Genomic DNA, 22,116 nt, shown 5'->3' on the forward strand with positions numbered 1-22,116 from the left:
ATACTTAGTCATTTAATATATTATCAAAGAATAACTCATATTTAAAGTATTCGTTATTGTTCTGTATTAATTTTTTAATTTTTTTTATAATTTCAAATTATTTGATCATTTAATAAAATAAAATTTAGAAAAATATATTTTATTTTTATTTATTAAAATAAATTTATTTCAAATATAATATATATTTATTAAATATAAATCGTTTATCCTGCATGTAAAAATTATTTCTCTAAATAATTATTTCACTATTATATTCATGTGTTATTAAACTTATTTACCGTAAAAATAAAAGTATATTAATTCTCTATTTAAAATCTAATAAAATACTATTTTAATTTTTAAATAACATTATTAGTTTTTTATATTTAAATTCTACATACTAATATATAAAATGTCAATTATAACTTAATTTTAAAATTTTATTCTTAACCAATTTAATTCAGGATATGCATTTTACAAATTATTTTAAAAATTAGTCTATTTTTAAAATAAATAAATAATTACTTTTTTCAATAGAGGTCTTTCAATAGGTGTTTTTATACACATATTTTATCCTTTTATAATTTTTAATTATTTTTTATTTAATAAGTTATTTTAAAAATAACTGATATTTAAAATATTATTTTTTTATACTACATATTTCATTTTATTTTGTTATAATTTCTAATTACTTGATGATTTAATAAATTAAAAAATATATTTTACTTTTTTCTCTTAAAATAATATTATTTAAAAAAATATTAATAATAAAAATTGTTTACACATTCATATAAAAAAATTGTCTATGTAAAGATTTGTTTTACTTCTTTTATCCATTTTATTTATTTTTAAGTTTAAAAAGTAAAAATATATTTAACTATATTATTTAATATTTAATAAATTATTATTCTAGTTATTAATTAGCACCATTAGTTTCTAAAATTTAAAACCTTCGTATCATTCTTTAAAACGTCAATTATGTTTAAAATTTGAAATTTTTTTATTAATTAATTTAATCTATGATACACATCGCTAAAATAAATTATTTTAGAAAAAAAGTTGACTTTTAGAATAAATAAATAATTATTTCTTTTACTATGCCGTTCTAAATACATTTTAATCACCGTTACAAGTTTTCTTTTTAATATAATATTGGATTCTTTTCTTAATCAATTTAATTCTTTTTTATATTATTTTTTATGTTTATTTTATCCTTTCATATTAATTATTTTAAAATATACTTTTAATATATTTATATTATTATTAAATGACTCTGTGAATATATATTATACATATAACTATATTAATTAGGGTTAAATATGTTTTTAGTCCCTAAACTATTGACCGTTTCTGGTTTTCGTCCCTCTTCCAAACTAAGGTACGATTTGGTCCTCAATCTTTAAAAAACGTTCGTTTTAGTCGAAAAAACGAACGGACTAAAACGAGGATTAAAAACAAAATTTTGAGGACTAAAACGAACGTTTTTCTAAAGAATGAGGACCAAATCGTACCTTACTTTGGAAGAGGGACGAAAACCAGAAACGGCCAATAGTTTAGGGACTAAAAACATATTTAACCCTATTAATTAGACGAGTACTATAAACTACATTAGTATAATAAAAATATTAAATAAAAATAACTTATATTAAGTTATTAATTCTCCATTTTATATTATATTTTTCATTTTCAATTCTAACTTTTAATCATTTATAATTACTTATTCATTTAATAAAATAAAATTATAAAAAATAAGTTTTACTTTTATTTCTTAAAATAATATTATTTAATTGAATTTCTGTTTAATAATGAGTTTTAAAAATGTGAACTTAGGAGTAAGAGCGTTAACTTCACGCTTAAATAGTTAAACTCTTTTTCTCTCTCCTCTCATCTTCTTGACACCTTTTCTTTCTTTTTTTTTTTTTTCTATTTTTCTCACCGTTACAAAAGCTACTCACAACAGTAGCAAACCACAGCTTCAATCTCTCCCTGTTTGCATGTTGAACCAGAGTATACTCCATCACGAGGACCCTTTGTCACTGGAAGTGATTCACCTGTAAGTGCGGACTGAAAAGCACAAAGGAAAAAGAGGATAATTGACCAATTACGCATGTGGAGAATTCAAAGAACAAATACTATAACATAGATATATGAAAATAATAATAAAAAACAACCCGCTTGATCAATTTCCAAAGGATCACATTCAAGAAGCCGAGCATATGCTAGAATAATATCTCCAAGCTTGATGTTGATTATGTCACCAGCATCTGCGTGGTGTAATATATTTCGAAACGAAATTATAGCTACTCACAGCAAGTTCAAAAGCTTCCATAAGATCGAATGATGATAAGAACCATACTTTAAAACGATGACGTCTCGAATTAATGAAGAAAGAAATAAATAAACATATACTAAAGACCTTCTCACCCAGCAGAAGCAGCAGCGGATAGAACTACATTTAGAAGATAATATCCTCATCTTTGTCACCCACAGCCAACAAATGAGAGGAATTGTAAGAAACCGCTTTGTGCAGAGGTAAATTAGACTCAACCTTCTTCAACAACATCTGCTTCTCAATCTCCCTCTTCTTATACCCCTGAATCTTCTTCAGCCTGAAGAAATCTTCCCTCTCGAGCTCATCCAACTCCCCCTTGATGTAACTAATCGTATTCTCCAACCGCGGCTTCACCACATTCTCCTGAGCGTTAACCCTACGATTCGTGGTCTTGATAACCTCATCGAGAGTGAGGAACGAGGTCTGAAGCGAGGCGAGCTCGACGAGAACCTCGATGGCCTTGATGTAGGCGGCACGACAGTGCTGCACCTGCTGGCCGCCCCGCGCCAGTCCGGTGAGGTCGTTCTTGTTGGCGTCAGCGTCGGAGGTGTACTCGAACTTGGGGAGCTTGACACCGGCGACATTTTCCTGGCGCAAGCGGACGCGGAGGGAGGCTTCCCGGACATTCTCGAGGACCACGTGTTTGATATTGTCGCCGGCGACGTACTTGGCCTCGGTGAGCGCGAACGACGAGGTTTTCGTGATGTCGCCCATGGACTCCTTCGCGGTGACAATCTTCTTCAGGATCTGACGGAACTGCACCGTGAGCGCATCGCTCTTCTTCTTCTTCTTCAGCGCATCACTTTCTGCTTTTACTCGATGGTGAGAGAAACAGAAGAAAGAGAAAAAGGTGAGAAAAAAATTGCAACCAGTTAAGTGTCAAATTAACGTTATTTCTACCCGGTTAACTTTCATAAGAAAAACTGATTATTAAACAAAAATTAACTTCTTAATAGTGAGATCAAACAAAAATTTATTTCTTGATATGGAGATCAAGTAAGTATTTAAACTTATTATTTATTATATTATATATATATATATATATATATATATATATATATATATATATATATATATATTGATAATAATAAAAATTTAGAGTGTTACACAAAAATTCTCATGTGATAATTTTGTCTTAAAAAAATTTTCAACAAAAAATTACATTTATTTTTTTATATTAAATTATAATACAAATATTTTTTTTAATATTTTTCATAATTTTTGTATGTAAAAGTTAAAATGAAATTATTTAATAAAAAGATTAGTATTAATCATATGTACATAAAAATTGATAATAAGGTTTTAAATAATTATATTTGTAAATGAGTAAACTAAAACATTGTAGTTAACCGTTCATTTCAATGGTTTAAGTTATATATTTATAATAAAAAAATTACACCTTTTGATATTATATATATTTTGTTTTATATTCTTTGTATTTACTTTTTATTATTTTTTAAGTTGAAAATGTAGACTTAAGACTTTAGTAAGACCAAAATGAAAGGTAAAATTAACAAATTAATTGTTTTAAATATATCACTAATGTATTTATATTGTTATTAGATGAGTTCAAAAATACGTACATTAATTATACAAGCCTAGCAACACGCTAAACAAACATAATAAAAATTATTAGATGAGTTTAGCAATATATACTTGACGAGTATGTCCATACATTAATTAGACGAATATAAATAAAATCATTAGATGAGTTTAACAATACATAATAGATGAGTTTGCCTATACATTAATTAGATGAGTATAACAAAAAATATTAAAAAGTTTGTCAACAGTGATTAGACAAGTTCAATAATAGAGATTAGATAAGTTGTTCATACAATCACTAGATAGTAAAAAACATGACACAAATCATTCCACATATTGATTAGAAGAGTCTAATTATGATGGTAAAATATAATTATGATGCAAAGAAGAAATTGTGCTCGATGGGTATGGAGGCAAAAAGATTCATGCATGTATGAACGATTATGTGTTGTATATGAAGGAATTTGAAAAGTTACATTAATGTCCACATTGTGGATTATCAAGATACAAGAAAAAAGATGGTGACTTTGAATATGATGTTAGGAAGGGTGTTCTACCAAAGGTGTTATGATATCTTCCTATAATTATGAGGTTTAAAAGATTATTTGTTAATGTAAAAGATAAAAAACTTATTAGATAACATGCAAATGAACTTAAAAAGTATGGTCATTTAAGGTATCGAGCTGATTATAGTCAATAACATGAACTCATATGGTGACTTGAGTAATAAACATAGTACATGGTTTGTCATGCTAGTGATCTACAACTTACCTCCATAGTTGTCCATGAAACGTAAATATGTGATGTTATCTTTAATGGTTTTTGGTCTACGACAATAAGAAAATGACATTGATTTTTATTTAAGCCCACTAATTGAAGATTTGAAAATGTTGGGGGAAGGGATTGATGTATTTAAAGGGTATACATACTCCACTTTTAAGTTGCATGTTATATTATTTTGTATAATCAATAACTTTTCAATGATAATTTGAGTGGGTAAAACACAAAAGGTCACATAATACATATATTTTAATTACTTTTAGGCTTCAATTATTGAAAATCTTACAACATATTAAAAAAAAGAAAAGTAAAAACTCTCCAAGTATGAAGGTAACATTGACCATCTTATGGTAAACAACAAGAGAAAGAATAGGAAACATATTTAAGCTTTAGCTTTAGTAAAGACCCACCTTGTACTGGTGTTTTGTGGGTGTAACTTACAATACGTCATCCATAAAGATGAAAGAAAATCGTTGATCATAAGCACAATCCATATAATTTGGTTAATTCAATTGAAATAAAAAAGAAATAAATAAAATTAAAAATTAAAAATTAAAAAGTTTGTTTGAGTGAAAACATAAGTTGAGAAAGACAAAAATTATGCACCATAACAATACGCTTAATAATGCTGGAAAAAAAAGGAGAGTTAAATTTTAGCTTTTAAAAGATTCAATTGTTTTAAACATAAAAAATAAATAATAATTACTTTTATCAAAGTTTGAGTAAAACTGAAACGTTATAGTATTGTCGGTATAAGCACGTTTACAACAAGCTATTTACGCCAAAAGTAACACCAGAGAGATACGTACCAAACGTTTTCCTTAGGTGCATTGAGATTGTGCTAAAAGTAAAAGTAAAAGAAAGATTGCACGTGTTAAAATAAAAGTTGTAAAAGTAATATTTCGCATATACTTGAAATAGATAAGAAGTTGATATAGCTACAATTCGATTTCACAAGCCATGCATTTGCTTACCGTATTACAGTTTGTTAAGAACGTTAGTTTGCGTAAGTAATTTGGCAGTGTTTACTTTCTTATTTCACTTTTTATATTGAAAAAATATATTTTAACACGATTTTTTTTACAATATTTTAATACAACACACATTATTTTCTTACTAGTTTATTATTTATTTGTTATTGAAAATGTTATAAAAAAAATCTGTGTTAACATATTATTCTCCTTTTATATTACAGAAACTCCACACTTACGCTAATGCTATCCACGATATCCTATACTTGTTGGTGTTTCTTGTGTATATATTTGAATAGAGAGACATGTATATCTCATACTCTGGAACATTTCATTTCTCATCCTTTGAAAAAACTCTGGCCAAATTCCCAAGAAGAACCTTTGAAGAGAGAATGGGTGGTAGCGTTATTCCACTCTTGGCCATGATTGTTGTACAATTGAGTTATGCAGGAATGAATATTTCCTCAAAGCTTGCAATACAATCTGGCATGCACCCTCTTGTCCTTGTTGCTTATCGTCAAATTTTTGCCACTTTCTCCTTAGCTCCTTTTGCTTATTGCTTTGAACGGTAATACACATTATATCATACACTAATTACCTCCCTTAAACACTTTTACTTTCACATTAACACCTATTATTTTTGTTTGCTTTCAATAGGAATACGGCTCCCCCAATGACAAAGCGAATTGCGTTCCAGATATTATTAGCTTCCTTAACAGGGTAAGTTTAATCTGGTCTGTTGCTGCTACCTTTTAACGTCTTCAACTTGCACTTTCTTCTTATGCTATATAACGTACAAGTTACAACCATCATTGTATTTCTAATCGATACAAAATCTCTTATTTTGTTTACTGATTTAGTGTTTCACCCATTCTAATTGTTTAGTAATTATTAGTTTGACCTCGAATGCAGAATTACAGGAAATCAGATACTATATTTCTTGGGTCTTAAATATTCAACCCCTACAATTGCATGTGCACTAAACAACTTGCTCCCAGCATTCACTTTCGTTCTTGCAGTTCTCTTCGGGTAACTATCATGCAAGCAAGCAAACAAACAGAAGCAACCACCCCAATATTTTCTTTGCAGTGCACAAATTCATGTTGTAATTGATTAAGATTATGTTTTTATGAGCAGACAAGAGTGTTTGAGGATCAAGACAAAGGCTGGGGTAGCGAAGGTGTTTGGGACAATCCTTAGTGTGGGTGGAGCAGTGGTTCTATCATTTTACCATGGAAAACTCCTTGGTCTAGGTGAATCAAAAATTCAATGGAAATATGCTGAGAAAATGGAAGGAGGAGCCTCCTCTCGCGGTGAAACAAACTTGCTTCTGGGTCCTGTTACTGTAATTTGTAGCGCTCTTCTTTGGGCAGTATGGTTCATAATTCAAGTAAGGATCATATAAACTAAGTTACGTTAAACTAAACAAACACTACATCTTAAAAAAAGCTCCTAAATTAAGTACATACACATACACTTGTTTTGTTTGTTTGTTCAGGCAAACATAAGCAGGAGCTACCCAGTTCCTTTTACCAGCAGTTTCTACATGTGTTTGATGGCAAGCATTCAGTGTTTGGTCATTGCCTTGTCTGTCGAACACGAGGCCTCAGCTTGGTCACTGTACAGTACAATAAGACTTACCTCTGCACTTTATGCGGTATATATATTATATAGTTTCCATTTTCTATGATGAATTGGGTTATTCATTTCGCTAATTATTGCATTTTACAATGTCGGTTTCAAGGGAATTATTTCAACTGGGCTAACCTATTCGCTCCTCTCGTGGTCTATCGAGAAGAAAGGTCCTCTCTATGCGTCTGTGTTCTCCCCTTTGCAGCTTGTCATCATTGCTGTTGTTAGCTGGGCACTACTGCACGAAAAAATATACATTGGCACGTACGAAATTCATGGACTTCAATAAAACTCAATAAAAATTGAACATTTTGGGTTCTTCAATTTGATTTCTTTGTTCCTAATCAAAGGTTTTTGGTCATGTTCAGTGCGATAGGGTCTCTGGTGATAGTGTTTGGGCTGTATTTTGTGTTGTTGGGAAAAAACAAAGATGTGGATGAGAATGACGGTGTTGATGAGATAACGGAGGCAATGGAGGATGATGTGAAAGACCTGGAATTGGAACCCTATAATCCTTTCAACGGTAACGGAAAGCATCATGAAGAAGATGATAAAAGGAAAGGGAAGGTGACAGGCAGAGGATTCGACGCAGATTAGGTGCATGAAGACAAAGACGTTTCTATATTATAGTGCAGTTTGAAATGTCGCATTTGAAAGTCTAGATCGAAAATTGCTCCTACACATTTCAATTTATTACCTTTATCTAACAACAAGGTCGAAGGTCTCTTTCACATTTAGGAAAGATGATTGTACAAGTTACTATAGATCATATGAGTTTTAAAGTAGAAGAATTCCATATAAACTTTCTTCTATTCCTATCGCTCCTCGTCTATCATTATTAGTTTCCTCGTGCTCATTCATAATTCTTTTTGCTTTTATTAATAAACGGCATCCTTACTTCAAAATTTCCCTTCATTAGAATTTTTCTTAAAACAAGCAAGAATCATAACCTGAAATCAAAGTTATTATATATATATATATATATATATATATATATATATATATATATATATATATATATATATTTCATCTTACACTTTATAAAAATAACGTGAAATATTTTTTCAATAAACAACACATAAAGATTGTATTATAAATTTTGTTTGTTATATAAGGAACCGGTCTCCTCCTAATGTCGGTTTACATCATTTTACATAAAATACAGAAATATATATTAGTTTAGTTTATAGGACATATATAATATACTTTTTCTTTTTAAATAGCTTGAGGTAAAAATCATATTTAACCTAAAAGTTAATCATATCGAGAAACTTATAGCTATAAATGTTAATATAAAAGATTTGGACTATGAATGAAAACAAAAACTCTACCAATAAACTTTATAGCTATCACATTATTACAATTTGTTCTATGTAAATAACTACCAACTTCATTCTTTTAGTCTGAAGTCGTTTTTAACATAAAACTTTGTAGTCATGTCTTTAAATATTGATTCTTTTATTCTCGTTCACACAAATGGTATCAATTTTTAGGTTCACACAACGATAGCAGTAATAAAAGAGGACAATTGTATTATAAAAGAAAGTCAATCAAGAGACAATAAAAAGTTTTTTAATTCTATGGTATTAAATAATCAAATTACTTTAATCAATCTCATGAATTTAACATTTTTTTATTTCTAATCTAAATAGAATATTTTATCATAAAACATTTAAATACTTTATATTAATATAAGCTTGTTTTAAAATATTTTATATACATAAATTTTCTTTTAAATACTCTATTACGAACACATTATAAATATTTTGTTGACATATATCGTTTGATGAATGAATTTTAAGATTTATATTTACATGAAATAAATTTAATTAAAATGTACTAGAATCTAATCGTATACGACCATGCATAATTAACTAGGGTATTAAATATAGAATAGTATTTCTCTTTTATTATATTAAATAATAATTTTTGGTACTAAAATAACTCAATAATATTAAACGTAAGAAGCATCGTTCCCTTCACCACCACCGTCTGGATTCGATTTGGAGGGAGCTTCTTCTTGGATCTACCCTCTCCATTTCTCTAATCGTCTCAATTATCTGCCTCTTCTTCTTCTACAAAGTCATCTCTCTGTAAGATTCTTCTCTTTTGGACTGTGATTGATTCATTTTTGCCTCTCGCTTGCTCTAGATCTGATTACCTTTTGTTCAAGTTCTGGATTGAAATCCTTGCCATCTCGTTACGTGTTATGATAGCAGATCTGTTGCAAGTAAAAAAGTTTCTCATTTTCAATTATAAAATCAAGCAGGTTTTTCTCAATTACGGAGATCTTGGCTTTCACATTTCCTGTCTTATGATGTTCGATGAAGAAATCGAATAATTTCATTTCAAAACTTTCTTTCGTATTTGTGTTTAACAGACTGTTCATCTTACCTTGCACCGAATTATGTTATTCTAATTTTTTGATAGATTTCGCGAAATAAATTAACACTTGACACCACCTCTCCAGTTTTCAAAAATTGATGGGATATCACTTGCGTGTAGTATTTTTTTTTTCGTATTTCTGTCTGAATTTGGAAAATTAAGGTTAATGGTTCTCATGTACATTGATTCTTAAAATATGAGTTTTGACTGCGACTATCTGATTTTGTTGACATGTACCTTCCCATGAATATCTGCATCCAGTTGAAGCAAGATGGGGTTGTCTTTCACCAAGCTTTTTAGCCGGCTCTTTGCAAAGAAAGAGATGCGTATTCTCATGGTAGGTCTCGACGCTGCTGGTAAGACAACCATATTGTACAAGCTCAAGCTGGGAGAGATTGTGACAACCATTCCCACAATTGGTATTCTCCTGAATTTGTCTTTTACATGCTTCAGTTTTTGCTTATGTTGCGATTCTCCTTAGTTTTAGAAGTTCTAGTGCTTTTATGATCTGATCCAAACTTACCATCCAACTTCTCTTGTGTACATCTTTTGTTTGTTGAAAAAGGAATTGCCAATTGATGCTGATGTTTGTTGTTATACAGGATTTAATGTGGAGACTGTGGAGTATAAAAATATTAGCTTTACTGTATGGGATGTGGGTGGCCAAGACAAGGTCCGTTGCTTGCATATTTGTATTAAGATCTGTTAAGGTTTTGGAGGAATCGTTTATTATTTTTGTCCTGTTCCTTTTCTTTGTTGATAAAGCACTCTGAACCTTAGACAACAGATGTGAACATGTGGCAGTAACTACTTCTTTCTTTGTTAAACATACTTTTTGACGATCAACGTAAACTACATAAATCTCGTTACAAGTTTTATTTGAACCATATTAGGGAAAATTATAGCGTTGTGCTGTGACTTACCTCTTAAAAATAATTAAATAGAATTCATGTAAACAGTGATGGAGCATTTCAGAAAATCACCCAAAAGTTTGATGGGGACAGGAGCTTAATGAAGGCTTCTATGTAGTTGTGGTGAAAAAGCTTCGAGCTTTGATTGTGATAGAAGATTTATAACCAATACAAGAAAGATAAAAAAAATTAGGGCGCAACTGCCACCCCTCTCCCTAAAGATGCTCCACCACTGCCAATGAACATATACAAGGCTTTATGTTTCCTTATTTGTAGACATATGCTATCTTTCACAATTTATTCTAGATTTGCTGCTTGAAATTTATAGGTTTTGATGAAAATATGCTTATTGATGGTCCTGTGCCTAGCGGAGTTTCTCTCATTAACACACAACACAAACATAAACTAGTATTGAGCCATCGATGTTTACAAGTTTTTCCTGAACACATTGTGACTTACAGTTTAGATGTCAAACATATATATTGGTGTTCATTGAAGAGTTGCATTTACCTATAGACAGTCTGTGTCGAGTAGTCTATCTTCCCAGTACTTTTCTATGCATTTTTGTTAAGAACGTTCTTCATTTGTCCATTTTTCTTGCTTTGAAAGTATTTACCAAATATATATTCTATTATGTGCTTTAGATTGACTAAAATTTTTGTACTCGCGTGTGGTAGCAAAATTTCTACCGTGTTCCTGTTTACTTTTGAAAATGTTTTGGATGGTTTCTATGGCTTTTGCACCGTTATTACAGTACATACGATACAAGGTCTTTTAGGTTAGCTTCTAAATTTTTCTTGCCTTCATCTTGATCCTTGCATGTTAACATTAATGGTCTTTTGTGCGGTGCTCTCACAGATTCGTCCTTTATGGAGACACTACTTCCAAAACACTCAGGGACTTATCTTTGTTGTGGACAGCAATGATCGTGACCGTGTTGTTGAAGCTAGAGATGAGCTCCACCGGATGCTGAATGAGGTAAATGGATTAAAATAAGAGCAAGATGAGTGTAAATTAATATGGACGGCATCACCGTGATCGAAATGTCTTGCATTTTCAGTTGTTTTAAATAATTTTGGACTTTAATTTTTATACTTCTCTTACTCTGTCAACTACATACATGGCCTTAGTTATGAGGTAAATGGATTAAAGTAAGAGCAAGATGAGTGTAAATTAATATGGACGGCATCACCGTGATTGAAATGTCTTGCATGTTCAGTTGTTTTAAATAATATTGGATTTTAATTTTGATACTTCTCTTATTCTGTCAACTACATACATGATGGCATTAGTTATACTCTTTTTATTGATAATCTTCTGGTTTTAGCCTTTCTCGATTGACCGAGTGTTGATAGTGAAACTGCTGCATTTAAGATTTACATTGTGGTAGAAAATTTAGTTGTCTACTTGGTTAATTGATAGGATGAGTTGAGAGATGCAGTTCTCCTTGTATTTGCCAACAAACAAGATCTTCCAAATGCTATGAATGCTGCAGAAATCACAGACAAGCTTGGTCTTCATTCTCTTCGTCAACGCCACTGGTATTCAAATGCATCTCTGTTATGTATGCCGCATGCTGCCATCTTTATCGATTACTTATGATAATTGGATTTTGGTGTTGGGTGTTTTGTTTTTCTTGTTCATCACAGGTATATCCAGAGCACATGTGCCACCTCTGGGGAAGGGCTCTATGAAGGTCTGGACTGGCTCTCCAACAATATAGCTAACAAGGTAGGTTTAGATTCTTCATCTCTTGCGTTCGATGCTTGAGCTGTATAACTGTAGTTGATTTCTGTTTACTTTTCTGGATCAGGCTTAGGGACATTTTTGGGGAACGCTGCTATCTTGCTCGGCTTTACGATTATATTTTGAAGTTGATCGGTTGATGTTTAAAGTCTTTTTCAACTACTTATTAAGTTCTTTTTGTCTTTATTTAGGTTTTTGATACTATATTATCATAGCAATCTTATTTGTTCCTGTAGAATTTCTAAACAATTAATAATATTAATGAATTACAAACTATACATGCAGTGATCATGCTTTTCTTAGAATTCTGCATGAGTCAATAATCTCACCCATTTTAAGCCGCGACTGCTAGTTGTTCCGAGGTACAATGTACTGGTTATACTCGTTATATGATTTTGATTATGCAGTAACGTTGGTACTTTTCAATAGTGGTACTGTTTTTCTTTTTTTCAAAAGAAATTAAATTACTTGAGTCATGAGCCTAGGGTTGGAAAAATAGGTTCTAATAGTTAATATTTTGCTCACTACGAATTTGAACCGGAAAAAATTTAGGATTTTTGATTGTGAATCTAATTAGACATAATTCACTTAACTAGGAGATTAAATGGATTCAAGTTGAGTGAAGGTGGATTGACTTAGTTGACTGTTAAACAATAATTTTTCATTAATTTTTTATGATTTTTTATCATAATTATTTATTATTTCTAATTATGTAGATTAATAATTTGATATTTTTAAATATTAGAACATTGTATAACAATATTTAAATAATTTGAATATTTAATTTATTTATCTGTTAAGTGATTGATACTTTAATTTTTAACTATTAACTATTGTCTTCGTAATAATGTTTATTAAAATAGATGAATATTTTGTTTATATTTTTATAAAATAATGAGTTAAATTAATTTATTTTAATTGTATTATAATAAATATATAAAATAAATTAAAATGTAAAATATTATTTAGTAAATTAGTTTACTAATTTATTAATATGTGAAGAGTGAAACTTATTTATAGAATATTTTACTCAAAAAATAAATTGTGTTAGTCATTATATTTAGCTCCTAGGATGATGAGTGTGGTTGACTCACCTTGATACTCTTTGCGTAGTGGTTCAGTTGCAATGCATAGCAAAGTCTATGTTACGTAGAAATTGGGAACCCCATATGTCTTTCACAGACATCACAAGATTCAATTGAAGACATGGGGAACGGATATACGATTTAAAGTGCAACGTTATATTGCTAGCGTATTTTAATTCGTAGGATAAATAAAGCGTTTCCTTCTTTGTTATCTTTTATAAACAAGGTATGTGGAGAATTACATATTCTTTGTTTGTAAAAGCTTATTTTTCGTGGAAGTGGAATTCTCTGATATTTGGATTTACAGTCAAAGACTCCAACTTAATGAAAAGAACAGGAAATTAATGGTAACGAGAATTTCACGAGGCTATTTTCTTTATTCTCATATATCGAGCACAATTTTGCAAATACTAAGGCCACATTAGACATATATATTATTACCTCACATGTTATGCTTCCTATATAACAACAACTCATCATATATGCCATAAGGCACTGAAGAAGAAATTTTGTTCAGAAGTTGATTGCATTTGAAATTTATCTACTGCCTCAGTACTCGATTAGAGCTGAGGATGAAGTTTTCCTCACCAGCAACGGTGGAATTTAATCGTCCTGCTGCCCACCCATTATTAGTTGCTCGAATTGCAGCACGTGCAGGATCCCCTGTTACACGGCTTCCCTCAATTTTCTTTCCAAATTCAGGAAGCCCAGCTGCTTTTCTTTCTTTTCTTTTCCTTCTATCTTCATCTCGTTCCTTCCGCAGCCAACTTTCTACTGTTCTCTGCATATTCAACACCAATTACTTTTGCATATACTCAAGACACACAGCACATTACTTCGCGTTACAATCTAACAGTAGCACACATATCAATAACATGTTGAGTTATCCATGTTTGGGGTCTTGACAAGTTTTATAATGGCCGAATTGTTATTTTCTTTGGCATAGGCTCGCACTACGGGCAACAAATAAATAATCGATCAATAACTCATTCAAGTCTTAAGATTATGTACAAGAACACTAACCATTAGTGACAATTTGCTAATTTCTTTGACTTTGTCCATAGGCATTGCTAGTTGCAGCTTTCCATGGGCTACATACACCTGATAAAAAGAACATTAAGAATGGTGTAGAGCTTATGCTAAAACTGACACAAAAAGAGTTCAGAAATAGCCCAAACGTACAATATGTGTAGGCCAATCCTCAAGACCGTCAAATATATGTGTTGCATAGATAATGGTGGCACCCCTCTCTTCACATTCCTTTCTTAGAAATCTAAGAAGGTCAGCTCTTGCTAGAACATCAAGGTCAACAGTTATCTCATCAAGAAGAAGAACCTATATAAACAAGGAACAAGCTTGTACATATGTGTAATGAGGCTAAACTGACTTTTTGACAGATCAAGCACAAGATTAACATACCTTGAACGGTTTGAGAAGACCCATACAAATCTGTACTCTTCTTCTTTGACCGTCAGATACTTTATGCAATCTCCAGGAAAGATCAATGTCCAATACCTACCCAGTTGAACAGTAAAACTATATATAACAAAAAACATGAACATGAAGAGAAAGTAACAACTTGGTTTTAGACATATTCCGATAAATATCTGCATAAACACTAAAAGAAGAGAAAAATGAAAGTTTATCCATAAGCTTAAATTAGCTAATGCAATAAAAAATCATCTTTTGGAAAAACTAGTATGGAAGAATTTCTACAGATTAACTAAGTATAAGCTAATCTTAGTTTATCAATAAACAGACCCTAGTCAAGTACCAAGCTCAGTCTTCATGGAATCAAATATTAAATTGATGGATATAGAATCAGGTACCATATAGAACACATTTAGGTTCTTATGTTTTCCACCACGATGAGTTACTTATATTTTATCAACATGAACGACATAAGTTAATAGAAACCACATGCAGAAATGAACAAGTAGTTAAAACATAATCAATAAATAAAGCAATGGAAAAAGGAGGAAATAATAGGAAAAGATTCATCCAACCTTGATGAGCTCCGCCCTTCTTTGAGGATCAATCCCAGCCACACCAAATATCATTTTTTCAGCAGAAACGTCCATCTGTATTGGCACATCAAAACCCGCAAAAGCAACATCTCGCCTCCACTGATGGAATCAATTTCAAACAATTAAAAAAGTTCCAGAGACACAAGAAATAAAATAAAAATGCAGATCGCAATACCAATTTCCGACAGTCCTAAAGTTTAACTGGGGAGTTGGGCATATAACTAGTTTGTAATAACCAAAATGAACATTAGTTATTAGTTACATAAACAGAAGCAGTAGAGTTGAAAGGTAAAAGTAAAATGAAAACAGGAACGAACCTCGCCACCGAGATAACAGAGATCACCAGAAGACACCAAAGTGGTGTCGTGAAAAGCTGATCTTCCAAGCACGCGAACCATGTCAGGTTCCACCAAGTGCTTCCCTCCTAGTATCTTCAGGATCGTGGTTTTCCCTATAAATCGCAAAACCAATAAACTTACAATTGAATACAAAAAAAGGGCCAATCGCATATTCCAAGATTCAAAGAGAGAGAGAGAGTACCGGCGCCGTTGGAACCGACGAGAAGGCAGCGGTCGCCGGAACCGAGAGTGAGAGAGAAGTTTTGAATAAGCGGTGAGGAACCCGGCGGCGCGTGGCCGTCGATGCCGGGGTATGTAAATTTGAGATCTTTAATGACAATTGTTGCAGCTTTTGAATCTGAATGGGTCCCATCACCGGCCATTTTGATTTGAACTTTTAACAGCGAAACGTATCTGAGTGTCTCTGCTTCTGCTTATTCTTGTGAGCTTTTGATTGGCGAATAAATTGATTCATGAAGTGGGGTTTGGTGGCTTTGAGGGAAAGGAAAAGGAGTTGCGTGGCTTCTTCTCAGACACTCGCGTTGGCCTCCGCCACCAACCCAAAGGACCATCAAAAATGGAAAACTCTGAAAACTCATATATTGTCTTTTAATGAAAACGGTGGATCTACTTAGCTTCTTTTTAGTAACCTTTGTCAAAACACTATAAGATTAATTCTTAAATAATTTATTTTTTTTAAAATTTAAAAATACTTTGACAGTTATATTAATCAAAACTTGAAAAATATTATTTGAGGAATTATGTTAATGTATATTCAATACCTAACTTGATAATAAGTGATTGAGATTTACAATTTTATTTGATGTTTTCAGGATTTATTAATCTTTTCATTATTTTATACATTTTCTGACAGCACAGAGGCATTCTTTAAGAAAAATATTGTTCCTTTAAAAGAAAATAAAGAATTATATCTTATTATATGTTCTATGATGATTGTATAGTTATAGAGCACTCCTACTTCTAAAAATTTTTATAGTTACACACAATTACATCTTATTGATATGTTTATAGAATAATTTTATCATTAAATTACGAGGTTTTAAAACTAATATAATATTAGATCATATTTTTCAAAGAATGTTTCACCTTATGTAATAAAATTCAAGGATTAATTATTATTCAGTAGTAAAATTGAATCGGAATTTTCTTTTTTCACACACCAACGGAATAAGTAGTGTATACAAAGAAAAGTATGTGAATCATGTAATGTAAAATCCTATCACACCAATCTGGTTATAATAGTTGAAAAAAAAATATATGAAAAAGGACACAAAAAAAGGGTCCTCTCAACTACAAATCCATAAAACTTAATGATCTACAAGTCTTAAATATAGTATATGGAAGCAAAAACACTTTAAGCAGCAGATGGAGCAGGAACGTAATTGAGTTCGCCACCCTCTAAAAGCGCCTCAGTGAACCTTTCTGCATTGAGTGAATAGTTATAATCCAAAGTCTCATCCTCATATATATCCCACCACTTCTTCACTAACATCTTTATATCTTCTCTCTGCATATTCTCCTCTTTTCCACTGTACCTCCAAGGTTTTGATCCCTGTCACACCAATGCAACCAAAATAAATAAATATTATATCACTATTCTACATTCCATTTTCATTTCATTCAGAATTCAACACTCACCGCAGCACAGTAGTGAACCACTTTAACTTTTTCAAGCTCAACATTCTCAGGGTGACGCCATAACATGGCCAGCACAAGATTGTACATATTGGAAATTGGCTTATACTTATCCTTGAAGTACATGTTCAGAAAATCCTGCAACACAATAAACAAAATCATAAGTTTCTGTCATAAGCTAATTTCATACTAACATGTTTGTTGTATCAGCAATTAGTACTTGTTCAGCAAAGGAAGTGGGCTTGGTGACTTGAACTTTTTGAAGAAGGTCCTTGTAGGTAGCCAGATTGGGCTGGTAAACAAACATCCCAGCGTTGAAATAGAGAGGAGGCTTTGGCCCAAGGTTGGTGGGCCACTGAACCTTGTCGGGGCACTGCTGGCAGTACCCGATCCCATACTGCGGAGTGTGGGCCCAGGTGGCTTCACAGAAACAGTCCTTCACCGCATAGAAGTAGTTGTCAGCCAAGTCGAACAAGTGGTCGATGTTGTCAAACACTTGGATATCACCATCTAGGTAAATCATCTTCGAGTATTCCACAAACTGGAACATTTGGCAGAAAAAAAAAACACATTAATACTATAAGAAAATGGAAAAAAGAACAAAAATTAAAAGATGAATTATAGTTGTGTGTTTACCTCCCAAATTCTTAGCTTGGAGTAGTTGATGACATAATATGCCATGGCAAACTGGGTTTGGTTTTCTGGAGGGTACACGGGCTCAATCTCTCTAACAATGCAGCCTTGGTTGATGAGAATGTTGCGATGCTCTTCGGGAACATCCGGTAGCATTGCTACCACCAGAGGGTACATGCTCTTCACCTTTCTCAGACCTTTCGCCAACCCAACCACACCTTTTACATAGTCACCGTTTCCGGCAAGGAAGGTCACGTAGGCACGGTCAACACCTCCGACGGATTTAGCTTCTGCTTTGGTGAGATTGGCTTCCACGGTGGTCATGACAGGGGCCATGGTCTCAGTGAGTAGTTTTACTTGCTTGAAGGATATTTTTAGACAGGACACTGCAAAGTTGCAAAGAAGATCTTGGTTTGTTGCTGTGTTGATCGGGAGTTGCACAATTCTTTATATAGATCTCCGAAGGGTACTATAGTCATTAACTACGTCATTAATCCAACGGTTAGGAGATCGTTCTGGAATCTCACAGTGATATCTTTCATTGATTAATTAATTTATTATTCCACTGATCACGCGGTTAGAAATGGTCTTTTTTCCGGTTAATCAATTAAAGAAATTATCAATCAATTCACATTATCCCTTTAGTGTACTTTTATAACATTAGAGTATTCTAGCACACTTTCAGGATGAATTATTGGTGTTATTAATTACTGTTAGGTGTAATTATGATAAATCCTTGATAAAAATGGATAATATAGGAAAATAATGATAGTAAAATGGGTGCTTTATTAGCTGATCAATAGAATCTTGACATTAATGTAGTCCACAATTTACAAGCTGACTCTTATGTCATTATTACAAGCAAATCATAGTTGATTTTTTTTACAATATAGTATATCTCAGTAGAAATTAATAAAACGACCTGAATCAAAATTATTATAGTTTAGGAACATGAGAGAATCTTCAATTTCTAGTAAAGAAAACACATTGAAATATTTGTTTTTTTTTTGTCATAATAGTTATTTTCTGAGGAAAATATGGAGTAATAGCGTTGAAATGGACACATGCAAGAGGAGAAAAATTGAAAAGAAAAAACCGACATCCAAAAAATTTGGAAAAAGTTAAACTGAGGTGACATGATGAAAGAAAGATATGGGCATGCATAAAGGAGAAAAAGAGAGTACAGATAGAATATCCGTTAAGAGCTTAACTGCCACCGCCCAAACAGTGGATATCATCACCACCGACTGCCACATGGACTATCATTGGACACGTGGCATTAAATGAGGGTATTGTTGGGAACTCTGTATATTTTTGTGGGATCCATGAAATCCTTTGCGTGTGTAAACGGGGTGGTGCTGTAAGGTGGAGAGAGAGCCACATGGTAGTTAGTTTAACTTCCTATCACAATCGTTTTCTGGTTTTGTTAGTTGGTGGACCAAATATAATTCATTTTGCGACTCTTTTTATTTATTAATTAATAAAATATAGTAAGGTCACTAAAAGAAATTTAAAAAAACACGACACTAATCCATGTTATAAGATTTATAAGATGTTGCAGCATGAAGAATAGTCAAATAGTCAAGTGAAACGTAATTTTATAATGTTAGGATAATGCTTTGATCTTCTTTTCCAACGCCGACAGCCTTAACTTGGGTTCGAAGGTTTTCCTTAAATTTTGACAAAAGAAACTCACTGCCAACGCCTAGGAAACATCCTTTACAAGAATATTCTCTGAAATTCTAGATTCCTTTCTTTTTTTTCTTTTTTTATATTTTGATTATTATTACCTTTGACGTCAAAATGAAAAAAAAAATTAAAATGAATTTTTATTGATAGCATCAAATAAGAATATTTGTATTGCTTTTCTATCATTGTAGAAAAGATACTAGTGAAACATGCATTCTATAATTCACTTATCTGTTTGCTTGTAGATTAAGTACAGAATTTTTACTTCTAACATGCACATGATTTTAACTGTTTTAACATGCACAATAATGTATATTTAATATTTCATAATACTTTAAAAGGTATTGTTCCGAATAATAAAAAAAATCTGTTAGAAATTACAAAATATATACTGAAAGGCGGTTTTTCCCTCCACCTCTAATGTTTCTCCCAGCATTAAGTTTACAGTTTCTTTTATCAGTAAAAAAAATTATATAAAATAAAATAAAAATAGATAAGCAATAATTGTTCATTACCAAAGCGTATTTATTGTATTTTTTATATTTATTTAATCATGTATCCTTTAAGTCTTCATGTGTTTTTTTTATTTCTTTAGTCTCTTTTCACATATATTAAAATTTGAAATTCCGTTAAACTTATCATTTTGAAATTCATATTAAAAAATTACTCAATTTTAAAATCTAGTTTTAAAAATTATTGGATTTTGAAATTTGATTAAAAAACTTACATAATTTTGAAATCCAATATTTATTGATTTCAGATTTTGAAATATGATATTTATTATTTTTGGATTTTGAAATCAGTATTTATTTTCCTCGAATTTCAAAATTTGGTGTATATTTTTTTTTTGGATTTCAAAACTGATGAACACTCCTACTTAATTTCAAAATTCGGTAATAAAAAATTATATATTTACATGTTTTAATTCATAAATAATTTATTATTAATAGTATTAATGATATTATAATTAACATAATATTGGTAATGATATTATAACTTATAATAATAATATTAATAATATAAATTTTATCATTAAAAATTGTAGGAATAATGTATCAAATTTTACTATTTTTATTTATTATAACTGAATTCATCATGTATTCTTCAAATAATTGATCTAATTTAAAGCAAAATTCCAATAAATATGTCAATTCTAATTTTGAAATCATGTTAATATAATTTAAAATATATTAAAATATCAAATTATTCTAAAACGAAATTCAATTAACTTTAAATTATATTAAAATGAAATCAGGTTAAATATAAATATGAAATCTGATTAACTAAACTTAAAATATTTAATAAATTTTATTTAAACCTTTATTCAAATGAATTTAAATTTCCATTATTAAAATTTGAAAATCCTGTTTAAATTATGTTTAAAAATAGAATTTAATCATTGTTTTTATTAGTATAATTTATATATATATATATATATATATATATAATATATATATATATATAATATATATATTCATTTGAATTAACATAAAAACAAAAATTATTTTATTTGGATCAATTTTAATTTTATAAAATTTAAATAATTCAATCTATGTTAATATTTTAACATATAATTTATTAAAACAAGTAAAACACATTTAACAAAAAAAATTAAAAAAGAAAAGAAAATAAATAAAATATAATAATAAAATCAATAGTGAATTTTGAAATATAAAGAAAGTGTTTATTGAATTTTGAAATTTGGAAGAAATGAACTTTATCAAATTTTGAAACATTGAAAATACATTCAACCTAATTTCAAAATTCGATAAGTTTTCAAAACAGATTTTAAAATTTGATGAGTTCTTAAATTAAATTTTAAAATTTGAAAAATTTCCTTCACCAAATTTTGAAATTTTGTAAATTTTTAAATCAGATTTTGAATTCTGATTAGAGGCTTTATCTTTTAAAATATAGTTAAGTGTCACTATGTTTAGATTAAGAAAAAATGAGAGTAAAAATGGGTAATGAGTGGATGAGGTAATTATAGGAGAGAGAAAAAATTTTACATTTATAAAGAGAGTAGTTTAGACATTAAAAAAAAGTTTGGAGGTGGAGAAACCTTGGAAATACATGGAGAAGCATCCGTACTGAAATGCATGAAACTTCCACCCGGCCCGCTAATTTGTTTTATTGTACTGGGCTCGAAAGATAGCCCAATTTGTAACATTTGGCAATTGCTTCCTACACTCTATTATTTTCTTCCTGTACTCCATCATTTTATTTAATTTCCATTTTGGCCCTGAGACTTTTATTTGAAATCTATCTCAATAAAGGAGTCATAGTGAACAAGGAAGAACTAGTGTTGCATTGTTGAAGGTTCTTGGAAAATAAAATGTTATCCTAAATGATTGTGGAGGTGGGAAATTTATTTTAGAATTATGTTTTCAGAATTTGAAATCTATAT

The 22,116-nt window shown here is 30.6% G+C and overlaps 4 protein-coding genes and 1 pseudogene across 4 annotated transcripts; 2 read left to right on the forward strand and 3 right to left on the reverse strand.

The window, feature by feature from the left end:
- Positions 1 to 1,814: 1,814 nt before the first annotated feature.
- On the reverse strand, positions 1,815 to 3,166 carry LOC148194489 (V-type proton ATPase subunit D pseudogene; annotated as a pseudogene).
- A 2,723-nt stretch (positions 3,167 to 5,889) lies between these two features.
- Positions 5,890 to 8,059, forward strand: LOC124826338 (WAT1-related protein At1g09380-like). Its single transcript, XM_047299147.2, has 7 exons — positions 5,890 to 6,175; positions 6,265 to 6,327; positions 6,520 to 6,636; positions 6,745 to 6,997; positions 7,106 to 7,264; positions 7,352 to 7,503; positions 7,608 to 8,059. The coding sequence occupies exons 1-7, from the start codon at positions 5,913 to 5,915 to the stop codon at positions 7,834 to 7,836; spliced, it is 1,236 nt and encodes a 411-aa protein (XP_047155103.2). The 5' UTR covers positions 5,890 to 5,912; the 3' UTR covers positions 7,837 to 8,059.
- Positions 8,060 to 9,173: 1,114 nt separating this feature from the next.
- LOC148194490 (ADP-ribosylation factor-like) lies at positions 9,174 to 12,559 on the forward strand. The gene is made up of 7 exons (XM_088097837.1): positions 9,174 to 9,332; positions 9,886 to 10,043; positions 10,227 to 10,297; positions 11,394 to 11,513; positions 11,958 to 12,076; positions 12,185 to 12,266; positions 12,349 to 12,559. Exons 2-7 carry the CDS (start codon positions 9,896 to 9,898, stop codon positions 12,352 to 12,354), a joined length of 546 nt encoding a protein of 181 aa, XP_087953963.1. The 5' UTR covers positions 9,174 to 9,332; positions 9,886 to 9,895; the 3' UTR covers positions 12,355 to 12,559.
- Positions 12,560 to 13,707: 1,148 nt separating this feature from the next.
- LOC148194491 (ABC transporter I family member 20-like) lies at positions 13,708 to 16,322 on the reverse strand. The gene is made up of 7 exons (XM_088097836.1): positions 15,934 to 16,322; positions 15,711 to 15,844; positions 15,373 to 15,492; positions 14,786 to 14,881; positions 14,549 to 14,701; positions 14,390 to 14,467; positions 13,708 to 14,147 (listed from the first exon to the last, which is right to left on the reverse strand). Exons 1-7 carry the CDS (start codon positions 16,112 to 16,114, stop codon positions 13,908 to 13,910), a joined length of 1,002 nt encoding a protein of 333 aa, XP_087953962.1. The 5' UTR covers positions 16,115 to 16,322; the 3' UTR covers positions 13,708 to 13,907.
- A 639-nt stretch (positions 16,323 to 16,961) lies between these two features.
- On the reverse strand, positions 16,962 to 18,444 carry LOC148194492 (galactinol synthase 2-like). The gene is made up of 4 exons (XM_088097457.1): positions 18,024 to 18,444; positions 17,608 to 17,928; positions 17,391 to 17,525; positions 16,962 to 17,304 (listed from the first exon to the last, which is right to left on the reverse strand). Exons 1-4 carry the CDS (start codon positions 18,354 to 18,356, stop codon positions 17,107 to 17,109), a joined length of 987 nt encoding a protein of 328 aa, XP_087953583.1. The 5' UTR covers positions 18,357 to 18,444; the 3' UTR covers positions 16,962 to 17,106.
- Positions 18,445 to 22,116: the final 3,672 nt, after the last annotated feature.

This window comes from Vigna umbellata, chromosome 8 (genome assembly GCF_029865625.1).
Source record: "Vigna umbellata cultivar VRB3 chromosome 8, Vumbellata_1.0, whole genome shotgun sequence".
Lineage (NCBI taxonomy): Eukaryota > Viridiplantae > Streptophyta > Magnoliopsida > Fabales > Fabaceae > Vigna > Vigna umbellata.